This window comes from Littorina saxatilis, linkage group LG1 (assembly GCF_037325665.1).
Source record: "Littorina saxatilis isolate snail1 linkage group LG1, US_GU_Lsax_2.0, whole genome shotgun sequence".
Classification (NCBI taxonomy): domain Eukaryota; kingdom Metazoa; phylum Mollusca; class Gastropoda; order Littorinimorpha; family Littorinidae; genus Littorina; species Littorina saxatilis.
The window spans coordinates 88,172,077-88,183,867 of NC_090245.1; the positions used below are offsets into that span (position 1 = coordinate 88,172,077).

At 41.7% G+C, this 11,791-nt stretch overlaps 1 protein-coding gene across 1 annotated transcript; it reads left to right on the forward strand.

Moving 5' to 3' along the window:
• Window positions 1-3,458: 3,458 nt before the first annotated feature.
• On the forward strand, window positions 3,459-10,173 carry LOC138983031 (probable gluconokinase). The gene is made up of 5 exons (XM_070356436.1): window positions 3,459-3,628; window positions 5,038-5,068; window positions 5,544-5,630; window positions 6,876-6,919; window positions 8,267-10,173. The coding sequence occupies exons 1-5, from the start codon at window positions 3,588-3,590 to the stop codon at window positions 8,601-8,603; spliced, it is 540 nt and encodes a 179-aa protein (XP_070212537.1). The 5' UTR covers window positions 3,459-3,587; the 3' UTR covers window positions 8,604-10,173.
• The last annotated feature ends 1,618 nt before the right edge of the window (window positions 10,174-11,791 follow it).

The window sequence follows — 11,791 nt, forward strand, 5'->3', positions numbered from 1 at the left end:
GTGGTTTTTTTTTTTTTTTGGGGGGGGGGGGGGGGGTAAAAACAGGTGACTGGTTTGTGTCGTGTGTGGTATATAGACCAGGTCAGGGGTCAAGGTTAGGTCAGATCGCGTGAAGGATTGTGGTATAGATACAGTTATCACCGAGCTGCAGTTCGCCGATTCGGAGAAGACGATTTCACATTGTTCGGTTTCGTAGCTCCAGAAAAATAGATAAAGAAGATACCAAAGGAGATTTCCTACAGGTTAATCTGCACAGCGTGTTTCCAGTGTCTGCGCGAGGAAGCGCTGTCGAAAGCGCAGTTTCGATCTGGCCATCTCGATCAGTGGCAGTCGTGTCCCCGTAAGTAGCCTGGCTACAGACAGACAGATCTAGATCTAGTGTCTCGCACTCTTGCACCGTGTCACCTATGCTTACTGTGTGTGTGTATGTGTGACGGAGTGATTGAGTTTGTGTTACTGTTTGTCGATTTCTTACGTGAGCCTTGAAGGCTTCGCCTCTTGTTTTTGTTTGTTTGTTTGCTTAACGCCCAGCCGACCACGAAGGGCCATATCAGGGCGGTGCTGCTTTGACATATAACGTGCGCCACACACAAGACAGAAGTCGCAGCACAGGCTTCATGTCTCACCCAGTCACATTATTCTGACACCGGACCAACCAGTCCTAGCACTAACCCCATAATGCCAGACGCCAGGCGGAGCAGCCACTAGATTGCCAAATTTAAAGTCTTAGGTATGACTCGGCCGGGGTTCGAACCCACGACCTCCGGGCCGATCACGGGGCGGACGCCTTACCACTAGGCCAACCGTGCCGGTAGAGAGAGAGAGAGAGAGAGAGAGAGAGAGAGAGAGAGAGAGAGAGAGAGAGAGAGAGAGAGAGAGAGAGATAGAAAGAGATAGAAAGAGAGAGAGAGTGAGAGAGAGGGCGTACCTCGAGAGAGAGAGAGAGAGAGAGAGAGAGAGAGAGAGAGAGGGCGTACCTCGAGAGAGAGAGAGAGAGAGAGAGAGAGAGAGAGGGCGTACCTCGAGAGAGAGAGAGAGAGAGAGAGAGAGAGCCTGGGGAGACAGAGAGACAGGGAGAGAGAGAGATAGAAAGAGATAGAAAGAGAGAGAGAGAGAGAGAGAGAGAGAGAGACCGAGAGAGAGAGAGAGAGAGGGGGGGGGCAGCGGCCATCCATTATACATACTACACAAAATGCATTGCATAGAGGGAGAGAGAGAGAGTTAGAGAGAGAAAGAGAGACAGAGACAGAGAGTGCAAAACGGTCACTGCACAGAGATTATGATGATCGAACACCGGCCGTGATTCAACCCTGCTGCACGTCGAAGTACTCAGTCTAACGACTCATACCTCAACTCGCTCTTGGCAGGGAGGTAGTCTACTCTGACTGTAAAATAGTCCTCTGAAACAAACAAACAAAACCGTAAGGTTGCAGCAGGTGACTGGGCAGCAAGCGACTAGCGCAACAGACAACAGAGCTCGCGCCGCGCTACCGACGATGCGTGACAGAGAGGCATTCGTCGCCACCGGCGCCGTTTATAGACGGCTACGGTAATGGGAAGCAATCAGATTACTGCACTGGCTCATAGAAATCCTTAATAATAGTTAATACACCCGGCGTTTCATGATTGGCCGATGGGAAACGTCAATGACTGATCGACAGTTGCCGCTTGACTTTAATGTTGAACTGAGACTAGTCAGTTTCAGTCTATGATGGATCTGTGGTCACGTGTCCATTTCCAAACAAACATTTCCAACCCCTGTTATCCTCTATCCTAACTTATTGAACTTGAATCAATTGACCGACGTATAGCGACTCATCGATCGAGTTTCTCCACTCTAACCTCACTGAGCCGGTCAGTCACACGTTGAGAGTGCAAAGGATAATCACAACTTGATTACCATGAAAGGAAAGTTATATGAGTATGCTTGAGTTGTTAATGCGAAAAAATGTGTATGAGTGCGCCTTGAGTCGCCTTTTGGTGAGATATGTGCGCGTTATAAATTCTCGTATTGTAATTATTATTAATATTATTATTTCGTTCGTTCGTCACAGTTTCAAGTGATCGTCCGTTCGTTCGTTCGTTCGTTTGTTTGTTCATTCGTTTGTTATAATTCGTTAGTTCAAATACAGGATATGACATCATATGTACCGGCTCTTTGGGTCGAATTTAGACTCCTTAAACAAACCTTTCCAACCCCTGTTATCCTCTATCCTAAGATTTTATCTATGTCTCTGATCCTAATCACTAAACGGCCAAACACCTTGCCCTTTAAACACGTGTAATCTTGTGGAGGTTCCTGCAAGATTTTGGATAAAACAAATACCCTAGTGCGATTGATTTGGGTATGTTCAGTTTTCTTTGATGGGTTAAACTGATGTACGTCATACACAGAAAACTAAAGGCGCGCGCGCGTGTGTGTATGTGTGTGTATGTGTGTGTGTGTGTGAGTGTTTGTCAGTGTGTGTGTGTGTGTGTGTGTGTGTGTGTGTGTGTGTTTGGGTGTGGGTGCGTGTGTGTGTGTATGTGTTTATGTGTGTGTGTGTGAGTGTTTATGTGTGTGTGTGTGTGTGTGTGTGTGTGAGTGTGTGTATGTGAGTGTTTGTGTGTGTGTGTGTGTCAGTGTTAGGGTGTGTGTATGAGTGTGTGTGTGTGTGTGTGAGCGTTAGCGTGTGTGTGTGTGTGTGTGTGTGTGTGTATATATGTGTGTGTGTGTGTGTGTGTGTGTGTGTGTGTGTGTGTGTGTGTGTGTGTGTGATAAAGTTAAAAGAAGGAGTGTTTATTTTCGGTAGAAGAAAAGGATATTCTCAGATTTGACACAAACACACGTTTCATCTGCTGAAATTGCTTGACCATGAAATTTGAAAGCAATTTTTAAAACTTGTGAACAAAATGGGGTTTTTTTTCACTGCAGAACTATCCAATCTAAATGTCTCTTCTTTGTTTTGTCAACCAAACAGCGTGATTATTTGGCTTAGCCTTTAATATTGAAGTAGTGTTTTGGCCAAAGAAAAATGAGTGTGTCGTGAAAAGACAGATCGACGTACTGCTTTAAATCCCCCCCCCCCGCCCCCCCCCCCCGCCCCCCCCCCAAAAAAAAAAAAACTGTCCACAGCGGCCTCCTCTTATGTGAACTGGTAATTTTGATGAAATACGTTTTTTGAATTCTATCTACGCTTTTACATAACAAACATAGTCTTGGTAACCGCGGCTTTTTTCATAATAAAAGTCAGAGATCATGTGACTTATATTGATTGAAATACGTACCATCATAATAAACAGACCAAACATTGAAATGCACGTCATTCAAGAACTAAACCAGACAAATTCAGAGAGAACCAAAATAGAAAAGTTCATAACTCCAAAATTGTTGCTATTGAAAAAGGAAAGTGTCAGGTGCCTGTGGAAATACAACATAAAGTCGAGTACGCATGCCTGTAAACGCCAAGGGCGAAGGTCGAGAATCTTTCAGGGTCAAGGTTTAACACACTGAACACGGCGATACGCCGATAGCAGACGACACGAACCATTCCTCAGTGTTCTTGGCGAAAATATATGTGTCTTCAGCAACCTGGTCATAAGTGACCATGGTGGTGGTAGTGGTGATGGGTGTGTGTGGATGCGGCAAGTATGTACTCGTATTTCATTGCATTTTTATGAACGATTTCAATCGCTGCATCATCATCTTTGTAATGTAACACAGTGACAGGTGTTGGGGTCAAACATGTGTTCCGATCTGCAACAGCACTGCAAGTGCAGGTGTGTGACCGCCTCGCTAGTACAATTGTGGGAATATGCTGGTTCGCTAGTGTCTGGCATATGAAATATGCAGTCTATACAGACAAGTAGGCTAGACATTTGAGGAATTTTGGGTTCTGCTTGTCATTTGTGATGAGCTTTCAGTTTTCTGCGTCGTATCAGAGGAATCATATGCTGTCTGTTGTTTATGAGGCTGCCACATATTACGTGCAGATGATCTCTTGAATATATGAGTGGATGAACATTAGCAAGCTGATAGTAGCTCGTGATTACACACTGTACTGAACCTGCTAGCTGTTACACTGACTACATGCTGAAGCAGCACCTTCTATAACTTGAGAGTAGTAGTGCTCTAATAGGCATGCACTGACACATTTTACACGCAGTGACACACGCGCGCATACATATACGCACGCACATACGCACCCACACAAAAACACACACATACACTCACAAATCCTCACCCATCCCCACCCCCACACTGCCCCCAAACCAGTGTCATGTGCATGTGGCTTGGGTGGACGTACAGAGGAAAGGAAAAATGGGGCGTTCCCAGCGGTAAAATGCTGACTTGTTTTGCCAACACACGGCATGACAAATCTGACTGGGAAGTAAGGCTTGAGTTGTTGCGACAAAGCGATGCAGAAACTTGTCTGAGAAGTGATAAAGGGCAGGGCAATCTGACACATGGGCGTCTGACGACAATACAACTCAGTAACGGATATATATATATATATATATGATAAGATACATTATACGCACGAAGGCTTTTCGATAGGTATAGATATTTTTATTTATTTATTCGTATTTATTTATTTATGTTTATTAGACGTTTGTTTTTTATGATTGGCATTGACATTTTTTGTGTTTATTGGTATGGTTTTGTCGTACATTTTTTTGAAAGAAAATGTATTATTACAAGTCGTTTATTTATACCAGATGTAGGTTCTTGGATAGAACAGAATAAGTCTGTCTATAAAAATAAAAAATAACCACCACGAATAACAAGAAAAAGACATTCTGCTTTCATATGCCACATCATTTCCACAATTTCACTGACCAGCTTGAACAGACAACCCCACGCACGCGTGCACGCAGGCAGAGCGTCGGAGAGAGAGCACAACAAAAACCTTGTTAACACCATTGACTCTTTTTTTTCCACATAGTGATACTGATGGACACACATAAACACATACTGTTGAAGTCTATGCAAAATGTGTATTAACCGGGCAACCGTCAATAATTATGTTATATTTTTTTCCGTTTTCTTTTTCCCAGAACGACGATTGGTGAAGCCTTAGCAGAGCGGGTAAGCGGCACAATCATCGTATAAAGGCACTGGCGCGCAAGCGTGTTTTGTGTGTGTGTATGTGTGTGTGAGTGTGTGTGTGTGTGTCAGTGTGTGTATGTGTGTGCGTGCGTGCGTTCGTGTTTGTGTGTGCATACATGCGTTTGTGTGTGTTTTTGTTTGTGTGTGAGTGTGCATGTGTGTGTGTGTGCGTGTGTGTGTGTGTGTGCGTGTTTGTTTACAGCATAAATGCGTTTGTGTGTGTTTTTGTTTGTGTGTGTGTGCATGTGAGTGTGTGAGTGTGTGTGTGTGTGTGAGTGTGTGAGTGTGTGTGTGTGTGTGTAGCCACATATCCTAACCATTGATCTCACATTACCAGCACGTAACTATCTGTCTCTTGAAAAATACCCTCTTTATAGATTTATCGTAGGCTCGTCTCTGTCACTTTGTCAAAATAATATTATTCTCGCATTACACAAGTACTTTGTTTCTGCAGCTCGGCTGGTCGTTTCGGGATGCAGACGAGTTCCATTCGGAGGCAAACAAGCACAAAATGTCCACATCCACTCCACTGACGGATGAGGTCTGTATCAATGCTCTGTGAATGTGTGTACTGCTCGTCAAATGAGAAAACATTAAGACTCGATATATGAGTAATAAGATGTCCTTTTAGATGACAATCATGTGAGCTATACAATCGATTCAGACTGCAAGAGCGTGTGTGGGGGTCTGTCTGTCTGCCTGCCTTTCTGTCAATCTGTTTGTCTGTCTGTTGCTATCTGTCTGTCTGTCTGTCGGTCGGTCTGTCTGTCTTCTTGGCTGTCCATGGATAATATTACTATGCTTCTTTTTATATTTAGTCAAGTTTTGACTAAATATTTTAACATCGAGGGGGAATCGAAACGAGGGTCGTGGTGTATGTGCGTGTGTCTGTGTGTGTGTGTGTGTGTGTGTAGAGCGATTCAGACTAAACTACTGGACCGATCTTTATGAAATTTGACATGAGAGTTCCTGGGTATGAAATCCCCGAACGTTTTTTTAATTTTTTTGATAAATGTCTTTGATGACATCATATCCGGCTTTTCGTGAAAGTTGAGGCGGCACTGTCACGCCCTCATTTTTCAACCAAATTGGTTGAAATTTTGGTCAAGTAATCTTCGACGAAGCCCGGACTTCGGTATTGCATTTCAGCTTGGTGGCTTAAAAATTAATTAATGACTTTGGTCATTAAAAATCTGAAAATTGTAAAAAAAAATAAAAATTTATAAAACGATCCAAATTTACGTTTATCTTATTCTCCATCATTTGCTGATTCCAAAAACATATAAATATGTTATATTCGGATTAAAAACAAGCTCTGAAAATTAAATATATAAAAATTATTATCAAAATTAAATTGTCCAAATCAATTTAAAAACACTTTCATCTTATTCCTTGTCGGTTCCTGATTCCAAAAACATATAGATATGATATGTTTGGATTAAAAACACGCTCAGAAAGTTAAAACAAAGAGAGGTACAGAAACGCGTGCTATCCTTCTTAGCGCAACTACTACCCCGCTCTTCTTGTCAATTTCACTGCCTTTGCCATGAGCGGTGGACTGACGATGCTACGAGTATACGGTCTTGCTGAAAAATGGCATTGCGTTCAGTTTCATTCTGTGAGTTCGACAGCTACTTGACTAAATATTGTATTTTCGCCTTACGCGACTTGTTTTCCTTCCGTCATGTATTTGTTTTTAGTGCATTATTTGAAACAGTGACAAGGTTTTTGATGACCATAACGTGAATTTTATTGCACGCGTCTACACGTGTTTGATCTCTTACAGGATCGGCTGCCATGGCTGAAAGCAATTCATCAATACATCAAAAGGTAATTAGCATTTCATTGTTTTTCATCACACACACACACACACACACACACACACACACACACACACACACACACACACACACACACACACACACACACACACACACACACACACACACACACGGACGCACACACACACACACACACACACACACACGAATTCCCACTGAACACTGAGGTTGAAAACGGTTCAACAGGATGGATTATGTACGTCAGCTTATATAATAAATCATAGTTGTTCATTTGACTGACTGGTGTACTCATAGTCCTTTCTCTTAAAAAAAAAACCAACAGATAATGTTACAAATTGACACATTTTGCGGAACTCTGTGCACGGTTGGCAGTCAATTGGAGTCGTTTTAGAAATAGCCACCAGCACCGGATCGACATTTCCACGCGTAAGATAATTGTATTGCCTCCCTTAGATCACCGATGTTGTATGACTGGAACGTGGAAATAGTCACCTATTACTTCATGCCCGTTGTTTTCTCTTTATATTTTTTTGTTCGCTCATTTGTTTGTTTGTTTGTTTGTTTGTGTTTGTTGAGGCGCACGTTTGTGACGGGTTATAGAAGTTTATGAAAGCGTAACTGCATATGCATAGGACAAGTCAAGATGCTTGTTTTGCATGCGTTTACCATGTACGCACATAATTATATATCAGTTCGCTTTTACCAACATTTTTAAAAGGTTGGTTCGGATTACTGGCACCAAACAGGTACGCGCAGGCCTATTTTCACAGTGAAACTGCTAAGATTTTTTTCTGATCGTGGGTACAAAATGACAGGGAATTTCGCTCGCAGTTCAATATTTTAAAAAAGCAACTCGTGTAAATCGCCGGGGTACGTCACAGCAAGCCATGTAGTATTCTGTTTATTCTACATACTGTACTTTAGTGTATTTTACTCAAAACGTCCCGCAGTCGAGGCGTACAAATTGAAGACGAAACCTCGATCTCTCCCAAAGCCTCGTGCAATCTGTGGCGTCAAAGCACAGAAACGTCAATTTAGTGTAGCGTGACGTGTTAGTTCTAAAAATTCTTCCAGGGGAAACAGCAGGCTTAAAAGGGTTTCCATATTGACGTTTGTCTCGGTGACTTTGGCATCACGAGCAGTGGACAATCAGGTCCCTGCCAGACTAGTTTGACACGACCTCATTTTCATGACATACACACGTGTGGTTGGAAAGATATTGTTATCTCATGAGTGGTCTCTCTCACGTATGTATACAGGATAAAACCTAATATGTGTCCAAGAGACACGGCTCTCGTTGCAATATGCCTGCGAACGGAAGCAATCCAGAACTGATTCACATCCAATAATTTTTTTCTTCTTCTGAACTTTACAGTTTGCAAGAAAAATCAGAATCTGCCGTGGTGACGTGCTCAGCGCTAAAAAGACACTACAGAGATGTTCTGCGAAGTGGAGAACACTTCTCATCTCCTTCATCATCGTCTTCTTCATCAGCGGACATTTTGTTCGTTCTGCTAAAAGGAACCAGATATGTATTAGAAGAGAGGCTGGGAGGTCGCAAAGGTCATTTCATGCCCTCTGACCTCCTGACGTCACAGCTGGATACTCTGGAAGAACCGGACCCGGATGAGAACTGTTTGATTGTGAACATTGATGACAATGTTCCTCACATGGTTGACCTTATTGCTGATAAAATAAAAAGTAAGGTTTGAGTGTGTGGTGTATGTACTTTAGTTTTGGAGTTGGTTCAGTCATCGTGAGTATTGATACTAATGTGCCTCCTCTGGCAGATTTTATTCTTCGCAAAATCCAAAGTAAGGTATGAGTGTTTAAAGTTATCTGCTTAAGTTCTATAATTATTTGATTTGTTAATACTGATGATACTGAGCCTGATAAATGAGGTGGATCTTATCGTTGACAAAATCCGATTAAAGGTGTGAGTGAGTTATGATATGTGTTTGACTTGCAGAACTTTTTGATTCTGAAATTTGATGACATTGTGACGCATATGGTTTTCCTTACTGTCGACAAGATTCAGAGTACAATAGGATTGTTATGATAGTGTACTGTTATCTACTTGAGCTTCACAACTGTTTGATTGTGAATACTGATGATAACGTGCCTCAAATAGCTGACCTTTTTGTTATAAAAATCGAAGTAAGGTGTGAGTGTGTTTTGTATTTGCTTGAGAATGAGATATGGATTATTGTTTGACTGCAAACATGATTGTATTGATGCTACTCTTCAAACGATCCCACAAACCCCGACAACCCGGCGGCTTCACCACCATGGGCAGGAAAACAAGGAAGATTTTTTTTTGGATCCTCGAAAAGCATTGGCAAGGTATCTTCACTTCGTCGCGCTGAAGGGAACTGGGCATGTATTAAAGGAGAGGCTGAAAGGTCGCGAAGGTCATGACGTGCCCTCTGACGTCACAGCTGGATACTCTGGAAACAGGTGTCAATGAGTGCATAGTTGAGGACATTGATGATAGATTGGATAGCATTGTCGGTCGTATTACTTATCAACTTTACCGCGGTTAAATTCAAGGAAGTCGACAAAGATACCGCATATATAAACCTGACGGTCGTTTACTGATGATTCGAAGGAAGTAAAAACGCCATTGTTTCAACAAGTTGACTACAACTTTAATGATTGAACAAGTCGCGTAAGGCGAAATTAGTACATTTAGTCAAGCTGTGGAACTCACAGAATGAAACTGAACGTAGTCCGCCGCTAGTGCAAAAGGCAGTGAAAGTGACGAGCCTGTTTGGCGCGGTAGCGGTTGCGCTGTGCTTCATATAGCACGCTTTACTGTACCTCTCTTCGTTTTAACTTTCTGAGCGTGTTTTTAATCCAAACATATCACATCTGTATGTTTTTGGAATCAGGAACCGACAAGGAATAAGATGAAATAGTTTTTAAAACGATTTCGGAAATTTAATTTTGATCATAATTTTTATATTTTTAATTTTCAGAGCTTGTTTTTAATCCAAATATAACATATTTATATGTTTTTGGAATTAGAAAATGATGAAGAATAAGATGAACGTAAATTTGGATCGTTTTATAAAAATTTTTTTTTTTTTACAATTTTCAGATTTTTAATGACCAAAGTCATCAATTAATTTTTAAGCCACCAAACTGAAATGCAATACCGAAGTCCGGCCTTTGTCGAAGATTGCTTGGCCAAAATTTCAATCAATTTGATTGAAAAATGAGGGTGTGACAGTGCCGCCTCAACTTTTACAAAAAGCCGGATATGACGTCATCAAAGACATTTATCGAAAAAAAGAAAAAAACGTCCGGGGATATCATTCCCAGGAACTCTCATGTCAAATTTCATAAAGATCGGTCAAGTAGTTTAGTCTGAATCGCTCTACACACACACACACACACACAGACAGACAGACAGACAGACACACACACACACACACACACACACACACACACACACACACACACACACACACACACCATGACCCTTGTCTCGATTCCCCCTCTATGTTAAAACATTTAGTCAAAACTTGACTAAATGTAAAAAGTAATCAAAAAGACTGACAGAAAGTACACTATATTATTTGAGTGCTCGCGCGGACATATGAGTGGGTAAATATTTGTGTAAGGGTGCACGATTGTGTTTAAGACACAAGGTACACACCCGTGATTCACTTAGCTCAGGGGTGTGTACATGTCTTTTGGAGATAGAATGAGAGAGAGAAAGAGAGAGAGAGAGAGTGAGCTAATATTGTTGACAACATCAGCATTAAGTTATGTGTGTGTATACCGTAGTTTTCTGCTTGGGTTCTAGAATTGTTTATTTATGAATACTGGTGTCAGATGATAATGAGCCTTATACGGTGGATCTTATCATTGACAAAATCCAAATTATGGTGTGAGGGAGTGTTATTGTTATCCGCTTGACTTTCAGAACTGTTTGATTCTGAAATTTCATGAACAAGTTGCCTCACATGGTCAAACTTGGAAGAAAGATGTGTTTACTTTTATCTGCTCGATTTCCATACCTGTTTGATTGTAAACATTAAAGTTCGTTTGACTCACATTGTGGACCTCATTTGGGGGAACAATACAGAGGAAGGTATGAGGATTTTGTGTGTCTGCTTGATTTCGGATTCTGATTGATTCGAAGATTTACTGACACGTATGTAAGCGTCAACTTTTATCTGTGTGGTGTGCAAATCAACGTGTTATAAACTAAAACATAGACTGGCGATCATGGAATTATTAATATTCTACGAATAAACAAACAATAATCCAGTCCTCTATCTTTTCCTCTGCGTGTGCGTGTGTTTGTGTGCGTGTGTGTGTGTACGTCTGCGTGCGTGCGTACGTGCGTGTGTTTATATTATGGGAGAGTTTTTTTTTTAACAATAAGACCCAAATACTTTTTCAAATCAGTCAACAAATAGATTTATTGTGCGTGTGTGTGATAAGTAAACTGATCATTGTGAACAAAATAATGTATACAAGTAGGTTTGGTGTTTTTATGTGTGACAGGGGAGGCTACCGCTCCTTTCACAGCAGACTCTGCACCCGAGTTGTTGGCCTTTAAAGTCAACACCGGTGTATTGTAGAATTCTGTTTGTGATAGGGTCTGGTGGTTTCCGATTGTCTGTATGTTCATGGAAACCTTCGGGTTTGCATAACAGTTTTTATAGGGCTAAGAAATAAGCCCTAACATTTTCAATCCTGTTTGATTGCACTTCGCTTCCCGAGGTGAACGAAGTGTTTCGGCACTCGGTTACATCTGGCGTTGCGAGCAGGGATGGGACTCGGCATGATATGTTCAGGTAATGGCATAATATGACCACTGAACATGTTTGTGCTGTTCCCATTCTGCGAACTTGGGATGGACAGTGGTCCCCCGGTTCGGAACTTC

Bases quoted from the DNA above. Each gene is read 5' to 3' on its own strand.
- LOC138983031 (XM_070356436.1), top strand. From the start codon at position 3,588: ATGGTGGTGGTAGTGGTGATGGGTGTGTGTGGATGCGGCAA. The intron at 3,629-5,037 runs GTATGTACTCGT...TCTTTTTCCCAG, and splicing joins GGTGTGTGTGGATGCGGCAA to AACGACGATTGGTGAAGCCT. The intron at 5,631-6,875 runs GTCTGTATCAAT...GATCTCTTACAG, and splicing joins CCACTCCACTGACGGATGAG to GATCGGCTGCCATGGCTGAA.